Source organism: Acinonyx jubatus, chromosome A1 (assembly GCF_027475565.1).
Source record: "Acinonyx jubatus isolate Ajub_Pintada_27869175 chromosome A1, VMU_Ajub_asm_v1.0, whole genome shotgun sequence".
Lineage (NCBI taxonomy): Eukaryota > Metazoa > Chordata > Mammalia > Carnivora > Felidae > Acinonyx > Acinonyx jubatus.
The window spans coordinates 201,705,312-201,728,436 of NC_069380.1; the positions used below are offsets into that span (position 1 = coordinate 201,705,312).

Sequence of the window (23,125 nt, forward strand, 5' to 3'; positions counted from 1 at the left end):
AGTGGTGGGACGCGGAGACCTCATTGGCTCCCGTCTCCTCTCACTAAACTCCCATTGGTCGGAGAACCTCTCACTCCGTTCCTGTTGGCTCTCGCTGTCTCTCGCCGCTCTGTAATTGGCAGGCCGGCTCTCGGGCCACCCCACGTCACTCTCTCACCCCACTTCCTCGGCCCTCCAACTTTATCCCCGCCCCTTCCCCCGCCCTTCCAGCCACGAGGGAAAACCCTAGCAAGATCCCGCCTCTAGTTTTCTTCGGATTGGTAGAAGCCGGGCTGGGGGGCGGGCGCTGCCGGGCTACTCTGTGGGCCACGATTGGCTGCTGGAACCACTGCCCAGCCTCCCACCGACTGCCGGCCTTGCCGGAGTCGGGTGGGTCGGCGGCTATAAAGCTGGTGGTGGAGGGGAGGCCCCGCGTACTGCCCTTTCGTGGCTCGCTCCCTGTCCACGACCACCACCCGGAGGTCACGTTTGGGTGAGTGCCCCGCGCGGAAGAGAGCTAAGTTGCTGCGGCGCTGCGGGCGGGCGAGGTGAGGGCCGGGCCGAGGCGGTGTCCTTGACTAGGCCCGTAGGAGGTCCTGCTTGGTTCGGGTGGGGAGGAGGTATGGACCCGGCCCGAGAGGAAGGGGCGCCGCGAGCAGGGCCTTGAGGGGCCTCCCCTGCCAGGGGCCCTGGGGCTCTCACCGCGGTAGGTCTGACGAGGGGCCGAGGAGTCGCAAAAGGAAGAAGGCGAAGGGGCGTTGAGGGCTAGGGTTCTAAATGACATAGCCAGGTGCTGGAGGTGCCGGGGACGTGGCCGTGATCGCCGGGAGGGGATTTGGGGGCAGGGAGGTGCATCAGGAGGGGACGATGAGCTGGGCTGCCAGGACGTTCCTGGAGCTTTGGGTTAAGGGTGGACGCCGAAGGATGGGGAAGATTATAATTAGATGGAGGCTTGTAGGTTGGCAAGTGGGTGTGTCCTCCTGCAGCCACATAGAGAGTTGCTGGCAAGTGGGCATAACTTTTGTTCCCTGGCTCAGGTGCAAGAAAGCATCACAACCGTGATTTAGCCTGGAGGAATACTTGGGCTCTTGACTGCTTCAGGCAGCTTGCGTCAGATATCACAGATTCCGCCTCCCACCTTCCCGCCTCCATATTTTTTATGCCCATATTAAAAAAAAAAAAAAAAGGTTTCCTTGGTGTTCTGAAATCCCGTACCTCCCTCCTGCTAATAGCTTCGGGGCCAGTCCGACCTGATATGGTGATGTAATGGGCAGGCACCCACAGGGCCTTCACACACAGTGGGTTTTGGATTAAGCCAGGGACATTTCAAAGCCAAGTATATGGTGTCTTTGAAAAACGTGCGTCCTGCTTTGACCAGTGGTGGAGAAAAAGATTACTCTCACCTACCCTGGAGGAGGGATTTGGACAACAGATAATGAGGTGGTCTCTGCTTGTCATGTTTGCCCTATGGCCTTGGCCATCACAGGCTTTTTTTTCGAGGCTCACCTCTGGGGCATGTCTTTCCTGCTCCTGATGCTCTTGTCATCCAGCTGCAGTAGAAGGAGATGTTCTGGCTGCTGCTAAGTAACATTTGCTCGATTGCACGGATGAACTATGAAAAACAGTGGCAGGCTACGTGACAAAATTAAGACAAATGGAAGTGCTCATATAGTTAACAGGTTTTTCCTTCTGCGATGGAGCTTGGGCTTTCATTGTACAGATTCTGTTAGAAGGCGGATTGGAAGTCCTTAACATGGATCTGTGCCAAATGGTTCTTTGCATCTTGAGACGTCTAAGCCGTTTGTGTTCTTTCTTTGATCAAAACTTTGTTTTTAAAATTTCAGTTATTTTTGTGGGGGTGGGGAGGGTAGGGATAGCATATTTTATGGAAGAGGAGAAAGACTTTATTTCCTTAGTGTTTAACCTTTGCAAGTCTCTTTCTCCTAAATGTGTAGGTTTATCCTTTATTCAGTTCTAGTTTAGTCAGGAACCCCAGTTCTCAGGAAGGTGTTTCCAATGGGGAGAAATTATGGGATATTATGTTTGAGGCCATAAGAGGCCACATCATCTACTGGTAGTTTCTGGGCCTTGCTTTTCATTTCGTTTTCTTTAAGTACTTATCTAGAGTGCTTTTATACCTTGTTATTCTTTTTTATTTTATTTATTTTTAATTTACATCCAAGTTAGCATATAGTACAATAATGATTTCAGGAGTAGATTCCAGTGATTCATCCCGTGTATAACACCCAGTGCTCATCCCAACAGATGTCTTCCTTAATGCCCCTCACCCATTTAGCCCATCCCCCCACCCACAACCCCTCCAGCAACCCTCAGTTTGTTCTCTGTATTTAAGAGTCTCTATGTTTTGTCCCCCTCCTTGTTTTTGTATTATTTTTGCTTCCCTTCCCTTATGGCCATCTGTTTTGTATCCCAAATTCCTCTTATGAGTGAAGTCATATGATATGTGTCTTTCTCTGACTAATTTCACTTACCATAATACCCTCTAGTTCCATCCACATAGTTGCAAATGGAATACATTGTTATTCTTAACTGTGGGAATGACTAAGATTTTTTGATTGAATTGAGATTTTAGCTAGCTTTTCTGGAAGGAAGTGCAAAACCCTGATATTGATGTAATGTGTGTTTCCTGGGTACCCTAAAATTATTTAAACCCATAAAGCAGTGGAGCTGAAGGGAGATGCAGTTGAGGTTCTGGTTCGAGGAATTTGATCGGCTATATATTCAGAATCTATGTTTAGTTTCATGTAGAAAGGAACAGAGTCTTATAATTTTATGTTGGGTTACTAACAAACCAAATAGAAGGGTGTGATATTTTTATGTTTCTCAAGATGGTGGTATAGATTCAGAGGTTTGAAAACATGTTACCCAATCTAATGAGAGGGTGGTAGGACTCAATTCTTAATAATCTATTCATTCTGACACTTGGCATGTGATGATCAGTTGCTGTCTGTCAATCGAGTGTAGATAGAGTAGAGGAGCTCAGTCTTCATCTTGGCAGGGTGTGTGCCTGGGGATGTATACATACGGGAATGTTGCTAAGACCAACAGACTCCTTACATTTTTCAGTAGAAAGCCACTCTTCTGAAACACCTTCTAGGCACTATTTGGGGCTGCAGCTCATTTACAAAGCGATAGCAAAAGGAACTGACTAATGAGGGCTGCTCTGTGTACTTGAATCTAAACGATTTGTCCTCTAATTGTGATAACTCCAAATTTAGCTCCTCAAAAACTGGCAGTAGAATGCCCTTTACTTCAAGGTCTCAAAGGGATTTCAAAAGAATCAAAATACACCCCCTCTCCCATTAGGAGCCAAGGAATCTAGTATGGATAAGAAGACTGTCAATAACTAGTTTTCCATTGAGAGTAGAATATGAAGACTTTGAGTGAATCACATACTTGCTGTAGAAGTGCGGGACCCTGATGAGAAAACTCTAGGAAACCTTGCTGGAAGAGGCAGCTTAGAACAGGGCCTTGAAATAGGAGTAGAATTTATGAGCAGACCAGTAACTCTGGGGAGAGGCAGGAATGTCAGTTTTTACTTAGAGAACTAGACCAGAGTGTACAGGCGTTGCCAAAGCCTTCACCGTAGTTTTGCATGCTTGCTCCTAAGGGGGAAAGATGGCCAGCTCTTTCTCATGAGAAAGGGTGTCCTGGATTTCTCTCCTTTTATAGCGAAAAAGATCAGCAGGCAACTGCTTACCATTTATCATGGACCAAACTGTGTGCTGGGTGAACTTTTCTGACTACTTGTTTGAATCAAGGCTGTAGAGGGATGCCAAAGATGGAATTCAGAACTCTGAATAAGCCCCAGGAGAAAGCATCACTGCATGAACCTGGTTGGCCCTGGCAGTCTCAGCAGTTTTCAGTTTTAATCTTTGCCAAACTAGAAGTGCCTATATTGGGCCTCTGGAGGCTCCAAACAGGCTTTGTGGTAACAGTGCCCAGCCGCTTGCGGTTTATTAACTGCTTATTATCCTGACCCATGCTGCTCCATGATTTGCCCTGAAGGGACCTTCTATTAGAAATAAGCTGATGGTCAGCTGGAGACTTTGGCCTTGCTGTTTCAGTCACGATAGAGAACCCTTCTAGCAGTTGCAGAAGAGAAAGGAAATCCCTTTCTAATGGGTTATTCCCCAAAGTGGCATTTACACCCTCCGTTTCCTTTCCTGGTCTCCTGGCCTCTTCTTCTCCTGGGAGCTTAAGTAGCACAGCAGTCCTCTGTGAATCTTTTTTCTTGTGTTTCTTTCTTTGCTCTAATGCCCTTTTCTCTGTCTCCTTTTCTTTCCCCTCTTCCCTCTCCTCTCTTTCTCTTGCTCCCCTTTCTCCTCCTCCCCTCCTCTTCTCTCTGCCTGTCTCCCCCCACACCCCCCCCCCCGAATTTAAATAATCAAAATTGAAAGAGGGAATATTGGAAGTTCAGGAGAAATTTCCTTGGGAAAATAGTGTCAAATACATATGCCTACATGGTTTCAAGAAGAAATATTACTAAGTTATTTAAATAGTCTCAACATGGAAGGGGAATCATGTTTTCCCCTCACCAGTGAGGACTAGTCCCTGTGGTCTGCTTAATTTGCAAGTTACAAAAGCATAATTGAAATAGCAAAGAACAAAATGCAGGTTATTTCTCAAAGTGTATGTATAATTCTGTAATCAAAGAGATCTTTTGAAAAGTTTTTTTTTTTTAATGTTTTTTATTTTTGAGAGAGCATGAGCAGGGGAGGGGCAGGGAGAGAGGGAGGAGAGGATCTGGAGTGAGCTCTGCACTGACAGAAGAGAGCCTGATGTGGTTCTCAAACTCACGTACCGAACTGTGAGATCATGACCTGAGCCAAAGTTGGATGCTTAACCAATTGAGCCACCCAGGTGCCCCAAAGAGATTTTTTGGAATGTAGTAGTCTTATCAGGGTTTATTTATTTGGGGTGGGGGGGGGGTTAAACTTAATGAAATAAAAGGAACTAAATCTGGGAGGAGCTCTTAAATGTAATCATGTAAAAGAAATAAATCTTTACTAAATTATTTACTAACAATAATTCAGACTACTGAATGCGGTCTCTGGTTAATCAGTCAAGGGCAGACGCTAAGTTTGCCAATAATTACATAGAGAGAAAAGGTAATTGTGTTTTCGTTAATATAGGAACTATTGTCTCGAGCAATACTCCTTCAGAACAGATGGCCTGAAGAAAGTGCTCCAGTGTCACCTTCCTATTGCATTTCCACATAATTTAAATGATGATAAAGCTTAATGCTCGTTTGTCTTGATACTGCATGCTTATCTTTTTAACAGAAGCACTATAGGGAAAATTACTTTTTAAAAAGTTGGGAAGGGTGAGGGCGGACCTGTTGAAAACTAGGAGCACAAGATTAAATACAGGAAGGTAATTAGGTCTTGCTAGAAAGATACATATTTCATTTGAAAAATTCTAAGAACTAGGATAATGATGAGTTGGTGCTTGATATTACAAAACATTTTTTAAGCTTATTTATTAATTTTGAGACAAAGAGAGCACAAGAGAATGAACATGAGCAGGGTAGGGGCAGAGAGGGAGAGAGAGAATCCCAAGCAGGCTCCACACTGTCTGCACTGAGCCCCAGTGCTGAGCGGATATGTGGCTCAATCTGATGAACCCGTGCAGTTATGACCTGACCCCAAACCAAAGAGTCGATCATTTAATTGACCAAGCCACCCAGGAGTCCCTTCACTCCATTTTATAGAAGAGGAAATTGAAGCTCAAAGAGGCACAAATCACTAAAGCCACCAACTCTTAAAAGTGTAGAGCAAGCTCTTGAATGTATCGATCTCATTACTCCAGAGCTTGCTAGTCCTGTACAACTTATTGATATTTCTTTCCTTCAATTCTTAATAATGCAAAGTTAGTAAAGACAACTAACAACTCTCCCAGCATCACACTTGATTTAAAACCTGAATCGGTAATACGAACTTCGTATGTCAGGTCATTACCAGGACCGAACCTACCATTATAAGCACTAATGAAATAAGGTGCAGATGTTTAATAAGCTTTAAGTACCATTTTTCCAAGCAAAGTCAAATTTGTTCTATGGCATGTGATTGGGCAAGGAAATGCTTATTTGAACACACTTGGAATTGGAGTCATTATTTGAATTCGTGTGGTGGTTTATGACTTTAAAAGAAGTTCTTATTTGAAATTCCTAGCGCCTGAAGGAGGAACCAGAGTGACAGACCTGGAGACTACAGTCCTTTATCCCTCACACAGGTATGGCATCCTGTCGTGCTGCCGAAGGAAAGTGTTCCTCTCCCATGGAAGGGGGAGATTTAATTTTCATCCCAGGGCTAATAACCATTTGTGTGCCCCACACATTCTTAAAATCCATTACAGAGTTATACCTTATCTTTAAACACGAGTTAATGCTGTAGTGCCTTGGGAGACCATTCAATTTTGTGATTGTCAGACTGATGTTTAAAATCTAGAAACTGATTTTTTAAAAAAGTGTGCCTTTTCTCTCCTTTTTAAAATTTTGAAAGAAAATTTCTGTATTTTATTATAAATGCAGAATAGAATCCCCATTATCCCACTTACATATTTTTTAATTGCGCATACAGTGCTCTGAAAAATAACGAAATACCTTTTTACGGGCAAAAGGTTAAAAATATTTGAAGGGGATTTTTTAACTGTCAGATCTTTTTTTAAGTTCATTTATTTTGAGAGAGACAGAGAGGTGCGAGTGAGGGAGGGGCTGAGAGAGAGGGGAGAGAGAATCCCAAGTAGGCACCATGCTCAGTGCAGACCCGACAGAGCCCGATGTGGGGTTCGATCCCTCAACTGTGAGACCATGACCCAAGCTGACATCATGAGTCAGATGGTTAACCATCTGAGCTACCCAGTCATCCCTAAACTGTCAGATTTTTAAACTATATTCTATTTAGAGTTTTTTTTGTGGTATTTAGAATAGTGAATTAACCCATTCTGTATGGAGTTAACACCATAATGTGAAAATCTGAGATCTTTAGCTGGCTTTTTTCTTTTCCTTTTTATAATTTATTTTTGGCCTGCTTCAGAGAGCATTGAGAGGACAACACAAGAGCATATGCTTAATAGGATAGTTAAAAGTAAAGATTACAGTTCAGAAACTATACCATATTTTTTGTTGTTTGAAATGCCATGGAAACAATTACTTCCTTGTATTAATTTTCCATTCTTTTCCTACTTAATCTTACTCTCCCTTAATTTCAACCAAAAGCTAAATATTTCAAATTAGATGGGTTTTTATTGGGAATATAATAAACATCTTGGCCATCAAAACCCCTCAAACAATGAGCAATATTGATTGAGTCAGATACTGTAAAACTTTTTCCATACCAAGATTAGGGTCATGATTGACTTTCAACCTGATGTGAGTGGGTTAGTTAAGCTACATTTTTTACCCCAAATGAAACAAGGTACTTAGTTAACCCCTCGGAGGTTTAAGAATAACAGAGTTATACCTTATTTCTTAAGTACCGTAATATAAGAACTGATCAGAGCTGGTCAGATTATGGTAAATATGGATTAATTCTGGGATCAAAGCCTTGCATTGTGGCTTCTTATAAACTGGTTTATACCTTCAGAAGATTGTATATATTTGTCCATTTTCTTTCCAAAAGCATTGCAAACTGTTGGGCCAGGCAAGGGAAATCACAGTGTCCTCAGGACGTTTAGAGCAGTTTGGAGAGTTGTAAAGAACCTAAAGTGTCAGCTTGTGGGAAAGGCTGGGAAGGTGGGTGATCCTCCTGCCCCTGGTGACTTCAAGGATAGCATGTAGGAGGGGTTCCTCTTCTAGGGATATGGACTGGTCTTTGTTTTTAAACACTAGTTATAGAACTCTTTTCTGTGGATTATGCAGAGGACTTCATGTTATTTTACTATAAACTGAGAATCTGCCTAGTGACATTTTAGTTCCATTATGTCTTTATTTCAATTTCAGTGTAACGCAGTGTAGATGATCATAAACTGCTAGGTTTCCAAGGAAGAGGGGAAAGAATAAAAGAAGAAAACAGATGCCTCTCTGTTAATGTAGCCAATTTGACAGAATTTCTGTCTAGTCATGACGGTTGAGGATAGAAATCTGGGAGCCATCCTAAACACTTCCTTCTTTTCTTAACTTCTAGTCAATCACAATTTCTGCTAGTTTTTTGCTTCCATATCTTTTGAAGCTGTTCCTTCTTCACCCATCATGTAGTAATTGCTCTGGTTCATGACCTGTCTTCTCTGGACTGCTGTATCTGCTCCCCAACTCACATCTGTTCTCTACACAGCACTGGTGATTGTGCAAAATGTTGACTCTCAAAATTTTTGACCATGACCCTCAGTAAGAAATATACTTTATATTGCAACCCAGGGTATGTGTGAATAATTGAAACATAATTTTCATGAAAAAATTCTTAAATTTACTGTGTGCCATGCAATCTGATATTTTCTGTTCTTTACTATTACATTTTAAAAAATGTTGTTTGCCACCCACTAAATTGATTTCCAGAGTTGGAAAAACACTGATCCGAACACTAATATGACCCAGGTCACTCCTGTTTAAAACCTTGATGGCACCTTAATGTCTTTATGATGAAGTCGAAGCTCCTTACAATTAGCATAGCAGAACTGTTATGACCTGACCCTGACCTAGTTCTACTGACGTGTTACTTGTCTGATCTACTCCCTGGGCCTCACATTTCACTTAGTAAATTAGTAAAACTTTTCATAGTTCTTTGCTCTGTGCCTTTATGTATGCTGTTCACCCTGCTGAAAATCTTCTACCACCATTTGCTTCTGTAGAGCTTTACTGATTACTCCTTACTCATTCCTAAGACTCAAGTCAGCACCAGTAACCAAGAAGCCTCTCTCCCCACTCTTGCCCCGCCACCAGGTTGGGTTGGGTAGTTCTCCATAACATAATCTGACTGTCTCTGCTGTTTCACTTGTTTAGTATTAGGTGTTTGTATCTTACACACAAGATGGTGAATATTTATTTGAAAGGGCAAGGGTTATCTCCTATGAAACTGGTCCCAAATGTTCGGCATATAACATGTCATTGTTTAGGTGAATAAAAAAACATATACATAAGATTCTTGTATTTAGAAGGAAGATTCAATGATATCCCTTAAGACCTTTTTTTTTTTTTTTTTATGTTTGTTTATTTTTAGAGAGAGTAAGCATGAGTGGAGGAGGGGCGGGGAGAATCCCAAACAGGCTCTGTGCTGTCAGTGCAGAGCCTGACGTGGGGGGCTTGATCCCACAACTGTGTGATCATGACCCGAGCTGAAATCAAGAGTCAGACACATAACTGACGGAGCCCCCTAGGCGCCCCACCCTTAAGACCTTTAACTTAGATTTTGTGATTATATCTCTAGGGGCTTATTTTTTAAGTTTTAATATACTCATGGCTTGATGGCTTATGGGCTCAGAGTAGATTATTACATGATTTAAGGATAACCTCTCTGTTTTAGATATTCTGTCAAGATTTCCATAATTAACAACTCACTATGTCCGTAGTTTGTAATTCATTATACCTGATAATATACCAGAGTTTGCAGAGTGGCAGGGGACAAATGACATAAATATAGGATCTTATTTTCACGTTTAGGAGTCAAAGTAGTGAGTTGGTCAATGCTGTAGAAGGTTGGTGAACCAGTAGGACACAGGTAACTCTCATAAGCTAAGACCTTTAGGTCAACGAAAACCTGAAATTCTGTCACCTAAATAGCACCTTCCAATTGTGTGATGCCTAAAAAGGAAATTGAGTTGTAGAAGTTTATCTTTTTAAAGTTTATTTATTTTGAGAGAGAGCGGGGGAGGGGCAGAGAAAGAGGGAGATGGAGAATCCCAAGCAAGCTCCATGCTGTCAGCACAGAGCCTGGTGCAGGACTCGAACCCACCAATCGCGAGATCATGACCTGAGCTGAAATCAAGAGTTGGATGCTCAACTGACTGAGAGCCACCCCGGCTCCCCAAGTTGTGGAAGTTTAAACAAAGAAAAGGTTCTTTCTCTAAAACTAACAGGCTGTGCCATTCTTCAAAGCCTGACGACTATATTCCTCTGACTCCTGTGCCGGCTGGGTTCTGGGTAGACTGCCCATGGAAGTACTCAAGAGAGATTGGAAGGTGGGAAGAAGGGGCGGTCTTGTTGTCAGTGGCGGTGGCAGGAAGGGTTGGGATGGGAGGGGTATCTTGGCTCTAGCTCAGTAGCAGAGGTGCTAGTGCTGACAGCCCCAGCGGCTTCAGCAGGAGTGTGAGCTCTGGGGATTTGAATAACCACCTTCCCCTTTTTGCTCCTCTAGCCCAGCCAACAAATTTGAAACCGTTTCCCTCTATTAAATTCTCCCCTGTGAGAAATAATTTAGAATAACTTCTCTTAATGAATACAATCTCTTAAAAAAATTGAGACTCTGGTAGGTCATGTGACTTGCCCGTAGGCAGGCACGTAGCAATGGTGCTGAGTGGCTAGCACATTTATTTTACTGTTAGTAAATAAATCTAGGCACTACTGAAAGTATGTGTAGTGTGGCAACAGTTTTCTATAGTGCCCTTTTAAAAAAAAGAAGGGGTGGTTTTAAAAAAAAATTTTCTTTTAACGTTTATGTATTTTTGAGACAGAGAGAGACAGAGCATGAACGGGGGAGGGTCAGAGAGAGGGAGACACAGAATCGGAAACAGGCTCCAGGCTCTGAGCTGTCAGCACAGAGCCCGACGCGGGGCTCGAACCCACAGACCGCGAGATCGTGACCTGAGCCGAAGTCGGCCACTTAACCGACTGAGCCACCTAGGTGCCCCAAGAAGGGGTGGTTTTAAGAGGTGTTATCTAGATGCCACATAAGTAATATATGGATTACCAGTTTTCAAATTTGAATCAGTTTTTTTTTCCCCTGATTTAGAAGCTAAGTGATACCTTGTGATCATTTGTTGCCTATATACTGGCTGTAGAAAGTATAGGATATTGGCATATCACCCTGTGATGGGTCCTGGAACTTATTTTTGCTTAAAATTTTAATCATATGGGTTCTGGGTGAGGGAGTGGGGTTCTTTATAATAACAGGGGCCTTGTACGGATTGATTTGGTAGACTTCTATAGTATGGCTTTTCTTTAAGTTTGTCTGTTTGTTTATTTATTTAGAGGCAGGGAGGGGCAGAGAGAATCCCTGGCAGGCTCCACACTGGCAGCGCAGAGCCCAGTGCAGGGCTCGAATTCATGAACTGTGAAACCATGACCTGAGCCGAAATCAAGATTCAGAGGCTTAACTGACTGAGCCACCCAGGCGCACCTCATTTAACAATTTTTAAAGTCCCTTAAAGTCAATAGCTGTGAATAATCCATATATCTATGATGACTGACTGACTGACTTATTTAAACGTTCTTGGGTGGCCAGGAATGGATTAGGTACTTGAATTCTGATTTGTGGACCATATTACTAATTGTCATTGTATTTTATCTTATAGTTCTTTACAACAGAAGGATCTTATTTGAGTTTTCTTTACCTTTAATAATCATTTCTTAAATCTAAAGAGGTCCAGGGTTTTGTTTGTTTTGCTTTTTAAAGATTTTATTTTAAGTAATCTCTGTGCCCAGCATGGGGCTCAAACTCATGACTCCGAGATCAAGAGTCGCACATTCCATCAACTGAGCCAGCCAGGGACCCCTGAAAAGGTCTAGTTTTAAATCAGGTGCAAATCTTTGTAAAAGACAGTAATTTTAAATAATAGTATTCCATTCATACTACAATGACTACTTTCACGTATTAAAATTGCCCCTAATATAGTCAGTGGTATTGCAATAACATTGTGTGGTGACAGATGGTAGCTACACTTGTGAGCAGAGCATATTGCATGGAGTTGTCGAATCTCTATGTTGTACACCTGAAACTAATGTAACATTGTATGTCAGCTATACTTCAATAAAAATAATAATAATAATAATTATTATTATTATTATTATAAAATAAACTTGACTCCCCTAAGTAAAATATACTAAACTTAGAACTTAAATTAACATTTTGGGTGATAGTTGAACTTTTAATGTTGATGTCTTAAGTTTGAACTTGACAATCTGGAATTTATAACCTAAAACAACATTTTTTTTCTGTTTTTCTTTCTCAAGCTCTTTCACCATGCCTGGGTCACTTCCTTTGAATGCAGAAGCCTGCTGGCCAAAAGATGTGGGAATTGTTGCCCTTGAGATCTATTTTCCTTCTCAATATGTTGATCAAGCAGAGTTGGAAAAGTATGATGGTGTAGATGCTGGAAAGTATACTATTGGCTTGGGCCAGTCCAGAATGGGCTTCTGTACCGATAGAGAAGATATCAACTCTCTTTGCATGACTGTGGTTCAGAATCTTATGGAGAGAAATAGCCTTTCGTATGATTGCATTGGGCGTTTAGAAGTTGGAACGGAGACAATCATCGACAAATCGAAGTCCGTGAAGACTAATTTGATGCAGCTGTTTGAGGAGTCTGGGAACACAGATATAGAAGGAATAGATACAACTAATGCATGCTATGGAGGCACAGCTGCTGTCTTTAATGCTGTTAACTGGATTGAGTCCAGCTCTTGGGATGGTATGTTACATGTTATATGTTACATGTTATTCCAAAGAAACTCTCCTTGAGGATGCATAGGCCCAAACGACCTTTTAATTAATGCCATGTGCAATCTTGCCAGTTACGCTTGTTTGAATATGCTCAGAAATATAGCTCTTTCAACTAATCTGAATTATAAACTTGTTATCTTTATCATGTAGGACAAAATTATAAAAATTTGGAATATTTTTTTCTTTGCCAAAGATGAGGAAAGCACATTCTAGAAAAATAGAAGACTTCAGTTTATATGTGTGATATTTATAGTGGTGATCACCTTCTTATATATTAACAAAAATATTTTTCAGGACGGTATGCCCTGGTGGTTGCAGGAGATATTGCTGTCTATGCCACAGGAAATGCTAGACCTACAGGGGGAGTTGGAGCTGTTGCTCTGCTCATTGGGCCAAATGCTCCTTTAATTTTTGAGCGAGGTGAGTGTTTGAGAGAGCATTTCTTTTTTTATTAGCAAAGTGTGCCAAGAAAGTTGAAAACAGAAACAGAAGCCGGTATTTACTGAGTGTTCATTAAATGCGGGTACTGCCTGCTCAGTGCTTTATTTGTGTTACTGTATTTAGTCTTTACAGCGATTTTATGAGGTAAGTAACATCATTCTCATTTTACAGAGAAGTAAGATGGGTTTAAGTAACAACCAAAAAGAGCAACTGGCCCATAGTCACTCATTAGTGACAAGTTTAATTTGTTTTCAGTTCAGTAGAGCAATTGTGATGTCCCATTTAGACATATGAAGCTTGTGTAAAATGTTGCAGTGAAAGAAGTCTTAGGCCTATCCATGGATACTGTTGTTTCATTTCAATTACATGTTGGTCTCACCTTGTGATTTCTATACTGCAAGTGGCAAGAGTAGATTATTAAGGAAAGTCCCCATATAATGGGATATGCTTACTAACATACAAACATCAAGAAGCAGAAATACATATCATCTTCCTTTTTTGTTCTAATAGGACTTCGTGGGACACATATGCAACACGCCTATGACTTTTACAAGCCCGATATGCTTTCTGAATATCCTATAGTAGATGGAAAACTCTCCATACAGTGCTACCTCGGTGCATTAGACCGCTGCTATGCTGTCTACCGCAAAAAGATCCGTGCGCAGTGGCAGAAAGGTGGGTTTCATCCATTCTCCTTGGTTTTGGTATCTGTTGAGGGCAGTGCGATATACTAAGTATCTTTAGTGAGATGTTGCTTTGTAGGAGTGTCCTTTAACCATTTCTTCCTCACCTACCAGATTGCATTTTCCCATAGTTTTTGGGAATGTGTAATTTCGGAAAACAGGTAAGCTTTGGAAATGAGGTATGCCTGTGCAAAAATACTTACATTTATCCTCAGTAAAAAATTAAAACTAGGGTTAAAGAAAGTGACTTGGGGGCACCTAGGTGGCTCAGGCAATTAAGTGTCCGACTCTTGATTTCAGCTCAGGTCAGGATCTCACAGTTCATGAGTTCGAGCCTTGTGTTGGGCTCTGAGCTTACAGTACAGAGCCTGCCTGGGATTCTCTCCCTCCCTCTATGGCCTACCTAGGATTCTCTCTGCCCCTCCCCTGCTTGTGCTGTTTGTCTGTCTGTCTCTCTCTCTCTCTCTCTCTCTTTCAAAATAAAAAAACTTGAATTTTGTTCATCTTTTGACAGAGGTACTTTTATAAGGCTTTACTTTGCAACTGTGATCCAGAGCAAACTCTAATGAAAATAAATCGCTGAAGTGACTCCCTCCGCCCCATAGGTTGTTTGCATTTGACCTGTGAATTCATACTTGCTTTTTCAGTGTCCTCATTAATCTCTATCTTTAATCCTAAAAAAATTTCTTGAGATATACTCAACAGTACAGTATTTGAATTAGTGCTATTAAAACACACAGTATCATATAAATCAGGCTTTTTCCATAAACTAACTTTGCTTTTATAGAGGTTGTGAGAGAGGGTTAAAAATTGAATAACATAGTAAGATTCAATAACATAGTAAGATTCATGGTGGTCCTGGAGAAGAAGCATTCTTGCATTGTGTAAAATGTCATACTGTTTAACAGTATTTAACAATACAGTGATTTTCTAGCTTTTTATTAGGATCCATAGTGAGAAGTACATTCTACTTTGTCTATGCTTGCTAAATGGAAACAAAAATATCATGAAATTACTTATCCATGCCACAAGTTATACAGTTTGCTATTTGCTACTGTATTGTCTTTCATTAAAAAAATACTGTAAGGTTAAAAAAAAAAAAAAACAGAAAAAGCTGGCCCCAACCCACTAAATTAATTACAGACTCTTAAGTATGGAAACAGTGATGTGGTAGTGGATATTGTTCTATCTCTGGATGTCTTTTTGATCTGCATTTTAAGCCATTAGAGATTATTTCATTATACAGTATATTTTTGGTTGCTTTTTAAAGATATAAGAACATCGTAGCCTTGTTCTAAAATCAGCCTTCCAAAGATAGTGGTTTAAATGAATTTCATAATTTCTTTGCGTTTCTCTTTCAGAGGGAAATGATAGAGATTTTACCTTGAATGATTTTGGTTTCATGATCTTCCACTCACCCTACTGTAAGCTGGTTCAGAAATCTCTAGCTCGGATGTTGCTGAATGACTTCCTTAATGACCAGAACAGAGATAAAAACAGTACCTATAGTGGCCTGGAAGCCTTTGGGTAAGAGGAGTTGTTATGATTTTTTTCCTTCTGTGTGAGAGTATCATTATTTTTATAGACATGAAAATTTTAGAGTCAAAAGGATCTTAAAAGTCATCTAGTCTAACCCATCTATGTCATTAGTGAAGAAACGGAGTCCCAGACAGGTGGTGGCTTACCTACATGAATTCTTTAGTTATTTCTCATATTTTCTGATTTCCTCCTTTTAGATCTGTTCCTGTTGTCACCATAATAATATAGCCTGATGAGTGCTCATATTTACTACTACTACAGCCTCTGAAATCTTTTCCCTGCCTCTCAAGCCCCTGTGCCCCATCCCATCTCACACGCTGCCGCTATCAAAGTCGCCTTTCCTACTCCTTCCACATTTTCCCCACTCCTGGGGCTCCCTAGAATGCCATGCCTGTTCCTTCTTGCCTGTGGCCCTTCTACGTCTAATAAAATTCTACTCAACTTTTTAAGACCTGGCTCCTGTAATATCGTGACTTTTCTAACTAAATAGACATTATTATGGACTTGAAAGAGTAGTGTATTCAGCTTGGTGGCGACGAAGCTTTAGTGAGTTTATAAACCCACTAGAATTAAGTTGTCTTAACATGATTATAAAAAACTTCAACCAAAAAGACTGTATGTGTGCAACTGTTACATCTTCCATAACCATTAGCATGTTGCTACTTGGCTTTTAATAAATAAGGAAACTAAATCATACACACCGATTAGAATATTAGTTACGTCCACTAGTATAATAAAAATGTAGTCTTTGAGCATTGTAAGATGGTCTTTTTTCTTAATCTTTCAGGGATGTTAAATTAGAAGATACCTACTTTGATAGAGATGTGGAAAAGGCATTTATGAAGGCTAGTTCTGAACTCTTTAATCAGAAAACAAAGGCATCTTTGCTTGTGTCAAATCAAAATGGAAATATGTACACATCATCAGTGTATGGCTCCCTTGCTTCTGTTCTGGCACAGTAAGTACCCATTTCGGCTGCTTCACTCCTCTCATTTGGGGATGTTCAATTTCGAAGACTGAAGCTGCTGGCAGGCATGTTGTTGGCAGGTCACAGGATGACATTTTATTGCTAGGCTCTCTACCTACTGTCCATTGACCCAAAGAGAAATGGGACGAGGCTGCAGTTACTCCTGGGTACTTCGTTTCATACTGGCTTTCCTGGCTCCTGTTCTCGTGGTCTTCTTACTCTTGACCCGCAGTTGAACTGTAAATCCCTGGTTGGCAGAGTAACTCATTTTATGACATGATGACTTTCATAAAGCCCCATCATTCCCAAAGAGGCGAATAGTCTTGTTTCCAGTGTGCTTGTTGTAAAGCGCTAGGTTGGCTTCCTGCGGCTTCAGTATGAATTTTGACTCCCAACTCAGTCTTCCCACACCTTGTAGTTTTAGACCAGTGGGACTTTTTCATGACATTTCTTCCCTCTGCGCAGGTACACGCCTCAGCAGCTGGCAGGAAAGAGGATCGGTGTGTTCTCTTACGGTTCTGGCCTGGCTGCCACCATGTATTCCCTTAAAGTTACGCAAGATGCCACACCAGGTAAATGCCAACACTCCCAACAAGTGTGTATCGAGAAGCTGCCGTACCAGGGTCCATTCAGCGGGCTTCCCAAGTGAGCGCTTGAATCTGTCCCGCAGATAATTACATTTGAATCTTCATCACTTCTTTCAACGTCACCAGAGTTTTACTCTTGAATGATCTGCCTTAACTGGGTAAATAAATGGCAGGATTATGTCTGAGTTGGGAGATCTTTTTCCCTCTCATCTGAGTCAGAAAAAATATATAATGAGCTTAAAAAAATCTTATTATGGCGGGGTGCCTAGGGGCTCAGTCAGTTGAATGACCATCTCTTGATTTCAGCTCAGGTCATGATCTCATAGTCTGTGAGATCGAGCCCCATGTTGGGCTCTGTACTCAGCACTGAGCCTGTAGCCTGCTTAGGGTTCTGTCTCTCTCCCTCTGCCCTCCCCTGATCACGAGTGTTCTCTCTCTCTCTCAATCTAAAAATAAAGAAAGAAAAAGAAAGAAAGAACACAGCACTGCACTATACTTCCTCCTCCCCAACAGTTTTAAAATATATATATTTTTAGAGGTTTTATTTATTTTTGAGAGAGAGAGCTCAAGGGGGGAGGTGCAGAGAGAGAGGGGGATAGAGGATCAGAAGCCGGCTCCGTGCTGACAGCAGACAGCCCGATGTGGGTCTCGAACTCACAAACCTCAAGATCATGACCTGACCTGAAGTCGGATGCTCAACCGACTGAGCCACCCAGGCGCCCCATTAAAAAAAAAAAAAAAAAAAAAAAATCTTATTATGGCATAGTGTTTGACTTTTCCTTCTTCAGCAAGTAACTATTTTTATCCTTTGTGTCAGTTTTAAAGCATTTATAACCAGGGGATATAGGTAGGGAAAGGGATGCATATCTGTTTACTACAGGCAACTTTTGAGTCTGATCATACGAGTAATAGCAAACCGTTTCTTTTTGGTTTGGTTTTATACTAAGATATTTGATTTTTATAGGTTTCTAGTTTTTGGCTTATATTTTGAGAAACTTTTGCCCCTTCCCTGAGTAGGAAGGAGCAAAACATGGAGAAAAACTGGTGGAAGACTTGGCATTACTCTAAGACTGGATCATGTATTGACCATAGACAAGTTACTTATAGTTTCACATCCCACTGATTTCCCGACTTGTCTATTGTCTGATACCAAACAAATGTCATAGGGAGGCTGCACCAAACAAATACTATCATATCTTTCAATTAAACAATATCAGGTAGTTCTACAAGGAACAAAAAGTTGTTTTTCCATTTGGTAGCATTTTGTTCAGGCTTTGGGGCATGCTACTTTTGTCTTTTAATTTTGGTGTTTACTGTTTTAGGGTCTGCTCTTGATAAAATAACAGCAAGTTTATGTGATCTTAAATCAAGACTTGACTCAAGAACTTGTGTGGCACCAGATGTCTTTGCTGAAAACATGAAGCTCAGAGAGGACACTCATCACTTGGGTAAAAATACCAAATTGTGTTTAAACATTTATACCCAAAAGCCTATTGGAGGGCTCTAATAATATGAAACATGTTACATGTAAGATAAGGATATCTAGGCTTTATTCGGTACTAATCCGGTATCAGTAAAAATTGTGGGGAAATACGCAACTTTTTATCCCTAGTTTTATTACCAGGTGAATTGTATATCATAACTAACGTTTCATATTCTCTTCCTTTCCTTTAGTCAACTATATTCCCCAGAGTTCAGTAGATTCACTCTTTGAAGGAACATGGTACTTGGTCAGAGTGGATGAGAAGCACAGGAGGACCTATGCCCGGCGCCCCTCTCCCAGTGACGACACCCTGGGGGAAGGAGTGGGACTTGTGCATTCAAGTACAGCCACTGAGGTGGGTAAAGCTCGTCGTGCTTGTTCTCTGCCTTTGACAGTGTAAGAAATTTCCATCCCCACATCTCCGGGGGACCCAAGACTGAGCCACCTAAAGGAATGTCGAGAAAGCAGAGTAATTCAGAGCTAGGGCTCTGGTGTTGGATTCCAGCTGTGCCATTTTCTACTGTATGAAGTGCTTTGCACTCAAATTATTAGCAGTTTGAAAATGGATAGTAAATACTAGGTTTTATTAAGAATACCAACATTTAAAGGAAAACTGATGTAGAGAGAAGGCTCATTTTGTGGTAATGTCTTGGTGAGAGAGGAGCCCCCCTCGTCTCTTCAGGCCATTGTCAAATCTCTATAAATTGTCAAGCAGCAACAATAATAGCAATGATTTGAATTCCTATTATATGCTAGGAACTTCATCTACATTTTATTTTTTTAATGTTTATTTGGTTTTAAGAGCAGAGAGAGAGACCAGGGAGGTACAGAGAGAGAGGGAGACAGAGAATCCTAAGCAGGCTCTGTGTTGTCAACGCAGTGCCCGATGTCGGGCTCGAACTCACGAACTGTGAGATCATGACCTGAGCCAAAATCAAGAGTCAGATGCTTAACCGACTTAAGCCATCCAGGCGCCCCTATTTACATTTTCTGATTTAGTCCTTACAAAATCCATCTTGAGTAAATGATGCTATCCCCATTCTACAGATGAAGCTGCAAGAAGTTAGATGATTTGCCAAGTCAAGGCCACGCTTTAAACTAAGGACTTTATGACCTTGAAGTTGTTTATTTTATCTGCTCATCACAAACTTGATGAATGCATAGGCTCGCTTCTTGCTCTTACACAAATTAGGTAGCAAGTCGTGGCGCTAGAGTGAGAGTTGGCAACGCAAGAGTAGCAAGTAGAATACTGTGTATGGAAGGTCTCGGTGGTCTTCTCTCCCTCGCTCTGAGTATTTGTGTATTACTTCACCATTAGGTAGCGAATCGCTATTTAGTTCCTTCCCTGAAAGGTTCTATAGGATATGTGTTTAGCATCAACCTCTCCAAAGTTGTCCTTTCTCAGGTTTTTCTTTAATGAGAATTTTAATTAGCACTCTGTCTCTAAAAAAACCCCAAGGAGTCAACAACTCTTTTTCCTTCGATTTTAGCACATTCCAAGTCCTGCTAAGAAAGTGCCAAGGCTCCCTGCAACAGCGGCAGAACCCGAAGCGGCTGTCATTAGTAACGGGGAGCATTAAGATACTTGTGTGAAGTGGAAGACTTAAGTCAGTGTGGGTTCGGGTGGGGGGTATGTATGGGAACAGTTCTGGGAATGGGATGTCTGGGGACAATTTTAAAGGATTACATGTTATGTAACTTTTTATGTGACTGACATGGAGCCTGGAAAACTATCGTGTTCTTGGGAAAGTCTCTTTGCTCAATTTGCTAACATGCTTCCTGTCGTGGTCTAGCCAATGCTTAATGTACCGGAATGATGTTTAAGGGCTCTGTAAACTTCATACCTCTCTGGCCATTTGTATGCATGAAGCTTAGTTTTTAAATGTAGTATGACGAATTGTGCGCTTTGGGCGAAGAAAGCAGAGGTACTGGTCTCCGATTTTAATTTTTTTAAACACGTAAGAATTTTGTACTTTGAACAAACAAGCTTACTGAAAGTACCTGTGGTTTTTGAAAAAAGTTTCTAGTTCAGGGCGTATCGTCTTAAAATGTGATATGCACAAACCCTGTTTAAAAATGGCAAGACAAACCTGCTCTTTTTCTATAATTTATAAATCCTGAAGAGGGAGAAGAGTTGGGATGATATGGCACTGGTTCTGGAAACCGGAATGTTGCTTTAAATCCAGGCCAGCAGGGATGAGTTATTGCAATGACCTCTGTGAACAGAGAGATGCTAGCGTTGAGTGGACGTTTGGCATAGACAGCGTGCTGCACTGGGAGCTATGGCTGTACCTCTGGGTCTGCTTCTGGATCGTTGGCTCAAGGTGGATTATACTGAACAACACTGAGATGTCGGTGGAGCTGTGTATGAGGAAGTGTTGGGATCCTTCTTTGCACCTTATTTTGAAGAATAAGTAAAACGTCTTTCTGGCTGCCTTTAAAACTTTTAAAACAAGATGGAAGGATGAGGCAGGGCATTATTAGGTTACTTCTGATGCTTCAGTGTTATGAATTCAACTTAAAGACTGACAGCCTAAATTCATGGTGTAAGTATTCCTTTTTTTTTCTTTTTTTGTTTTCTTTTTTGGGTATCTTTTCAATGAAAAAAACAAAAAAAAAAACAAAAAACTGCAACCCACGTTTTTATATAGTATGACCAGCCAAAAAGAGTATTCCATTTCAAGTTCTGGAAGTAGGATTTATAAAGCATTTTTTTAGACTTTCACCTTAAAAAACCAACAAAAACTATCACATAGGATGAATAAGAAGACTGGTTAGATCGTTTTGTAGATCTTCTTGGTGCTGAATATGACATGAGCCTTATAGATTGTAACATAGAGATAGTTGGAACTAATGTACAGAACTCAATTTTTTAAACTTTATTTGCTGTTAAATTCTGTGAAGTTTCAGTTATCTCAGATAAACTTACACAAATATGAACTGTAATGTTTCAGATTGCAAGGTAATATGTAATGTAGTGTTTGTAAAATACTCTTGTCTGATATTAACTAGTGGTATTTTGATTTGTACAGTCATAATTTGTTAAAATGACTTCATTTTAACATCTACTGATGTAGATTAATAATGTAAGTTCACATTTAAAGATTAATGGGAAAATGGTGCATGTAAGACTTTCACAAGTATTGGGAGTTTGGTATGTTTTGAAAAGAGTTAATTTAACTTTTGGGTGTCAGGAAATGGGTTTCTCAAAGTCCATTGCCGGCAATGGGCAAGCCTGGTGAAATTGTCAGAGCATTAACTGTACACCTCATCGACAGTGAGGTGAATAACTTTGAATAAAGTTTTAGAGAAATATTTCGGATATTTGAGTATTCTTTTTTTTCCCTCCTGAACTAAGAATTTAGGCAAGAAATCAGCCAAGGTGCTATTTCTAAATATGGGCATTTGTTTCATTTCATTTCATTCATTCACTAATTTATTCATTCATCACTCAGCAAACATTTGAAAACCTGATATAAGCAAGGCACTCTGCTTAGGTCAGAATTAAAGAGTTATAAGGCATAATGTCTTGTCCTCAAGGAGCTATTCATCTAGTGTGGAAGAATTTGTACTCATAATTTATTATTTTTACCTTTTAAACAAAGTGGGTGATCAGCATGTATAAATTTGGCTGTAAATATTTATGAAGAGAGTTACTGTGTTTTCCCGGAAACAACCTAAGATTAAGAGTTACCAATTAAAGATCAAACTTTACAGCCAATGAACTGCTTCCAACCAGCAAGAGCCTCCAACGTAAGGGGAGCCTCCAACGTGGTGCTGGTGCTCCCAGGGGTTTTATAGAGAATTTTCACATTGGCAGTAATACTGGACCAGATCATCTCTAAGAGCCGTATCAACTCTTAGGATTATATGAATTAGGAATTAACCCAGATTATTTGCTAATCCCAATCAGCTCATATCATCGTGTCATGTCTACATTCAATACTTAGTGATAATTTCTTAACCTTCTGGGTTTTTGTTTTTATGAACACTAATGAGTAAGTTTAAGATTAGCGGTAGATCAAACTCAAACAGATGCAAACAGGTACTTTTGATCCTCCTGTGATTCAGTTGAAACGCTTCTTCCCTTACCTCCTGTTTGAAATGTCCTGAAACACTAAAGACGTCAATAGAGCAAGGAATGAATGTAACAGGGTCTTGAAATCATTTCAAGCGAGGTAATCTTGACATCAAAACGAACACTTTTAAAATTTCGCAACTACTTTTAATTAAGTCCTAGGTTCCTTGTGTTTTTCCAAATTGGTGGTCAAAGAAAACAGTCGTCCTGTGATTCCCCTCCCCCAAATTATTATAATGGTAGTAATTTGGTGCTGAAGATTATGAATAGCAATCCTCAAGAAGTTTATAGATCATCAGAGTTCTGGCTTATAATAATAATGCATTTTTATTTTAAATGTTTAGAAGTAAAAAGGAATTCATCTTTTCTTTGCCCATGTTTCATCATTGTGCAAGCCTCTACAGTAAAAAAAAAAAAAAAAAGAAATGAGGGGCACCTGGGTGGCTCAGTCGGTTAAGGGTCTGACTAGCTCAGGTCATGATCTCATGGTTTGTGAGTTCGAACCCCGTGTCGGGCTCTGTGCTGTCAGTTCAGAGCCTGGAGCCTGCTTCGGATTCTGTGTCTACCGCTCTCTCTGCCCCTCCCCCACTCATGCTCTGTCTCTCAAAAAATGAATAAATGTTAAAAAATTTAAAAAAGGAAAGATTAAAGTTTTGTTAGACTGATTTTACAAAAGCATCCCTGTGCCTCCATGTCTTTGAGATGCTATTAAGCAAGCACCTCCAACCCACCTTAGCAAAACTCTTGATCTTTA

At 40.7% G+C, this 23,125-nt stretch overlaps 1 protein-coding gene across 2 annotated transcripts; it reads left to right on the top strand.

Moving 5' to 3' along the window:
* The first annotated feature begins 314 nt into the window (after positions 1-314).
* HMGCS1 (3-hydroxy-3-methylglutaryl-CoA synthase 1) lies at positions 315-21,608 on the top strand. Of its 2 annotated transcripts, XM_015063323.2 has the most exons (11): positions 320-472; positions 6,174-6,234; positions 12,104-12,561; positions 12,888-13,013; positions 13,545-13,709; positions 15,079-15,244; positions 16,044-16,214; positions 16,689-16,795; positions 18,133-18,258; positions 18,485-18,648; positions 19,784-21,608. In XM_015063323.2, exons 3-11 carry the CDS (start codon positions 12,114-12,116, stop codon positions 19,871-19,873), a joined length of 1,563 nt encoding a protein of 520 aa, XP_014918809.2. In that variant the 5' UTR covers positions 320-472; positions 6,174-6,234; positions 12,104-12,113; the 3' UTR covers positions 19,874-21,608. The 2 variants fall into 2 exon arrangements, with proteins under 2 accessions (XP_014918810.2, XP_014918809.2); XM_015063324.2 differs by lacking the exon at positions 6,174-6,234 and having other exon boundaries at positions 315-472.
* Positions 21,609-23,125: the final 1,517 nt, after the last annotated feature.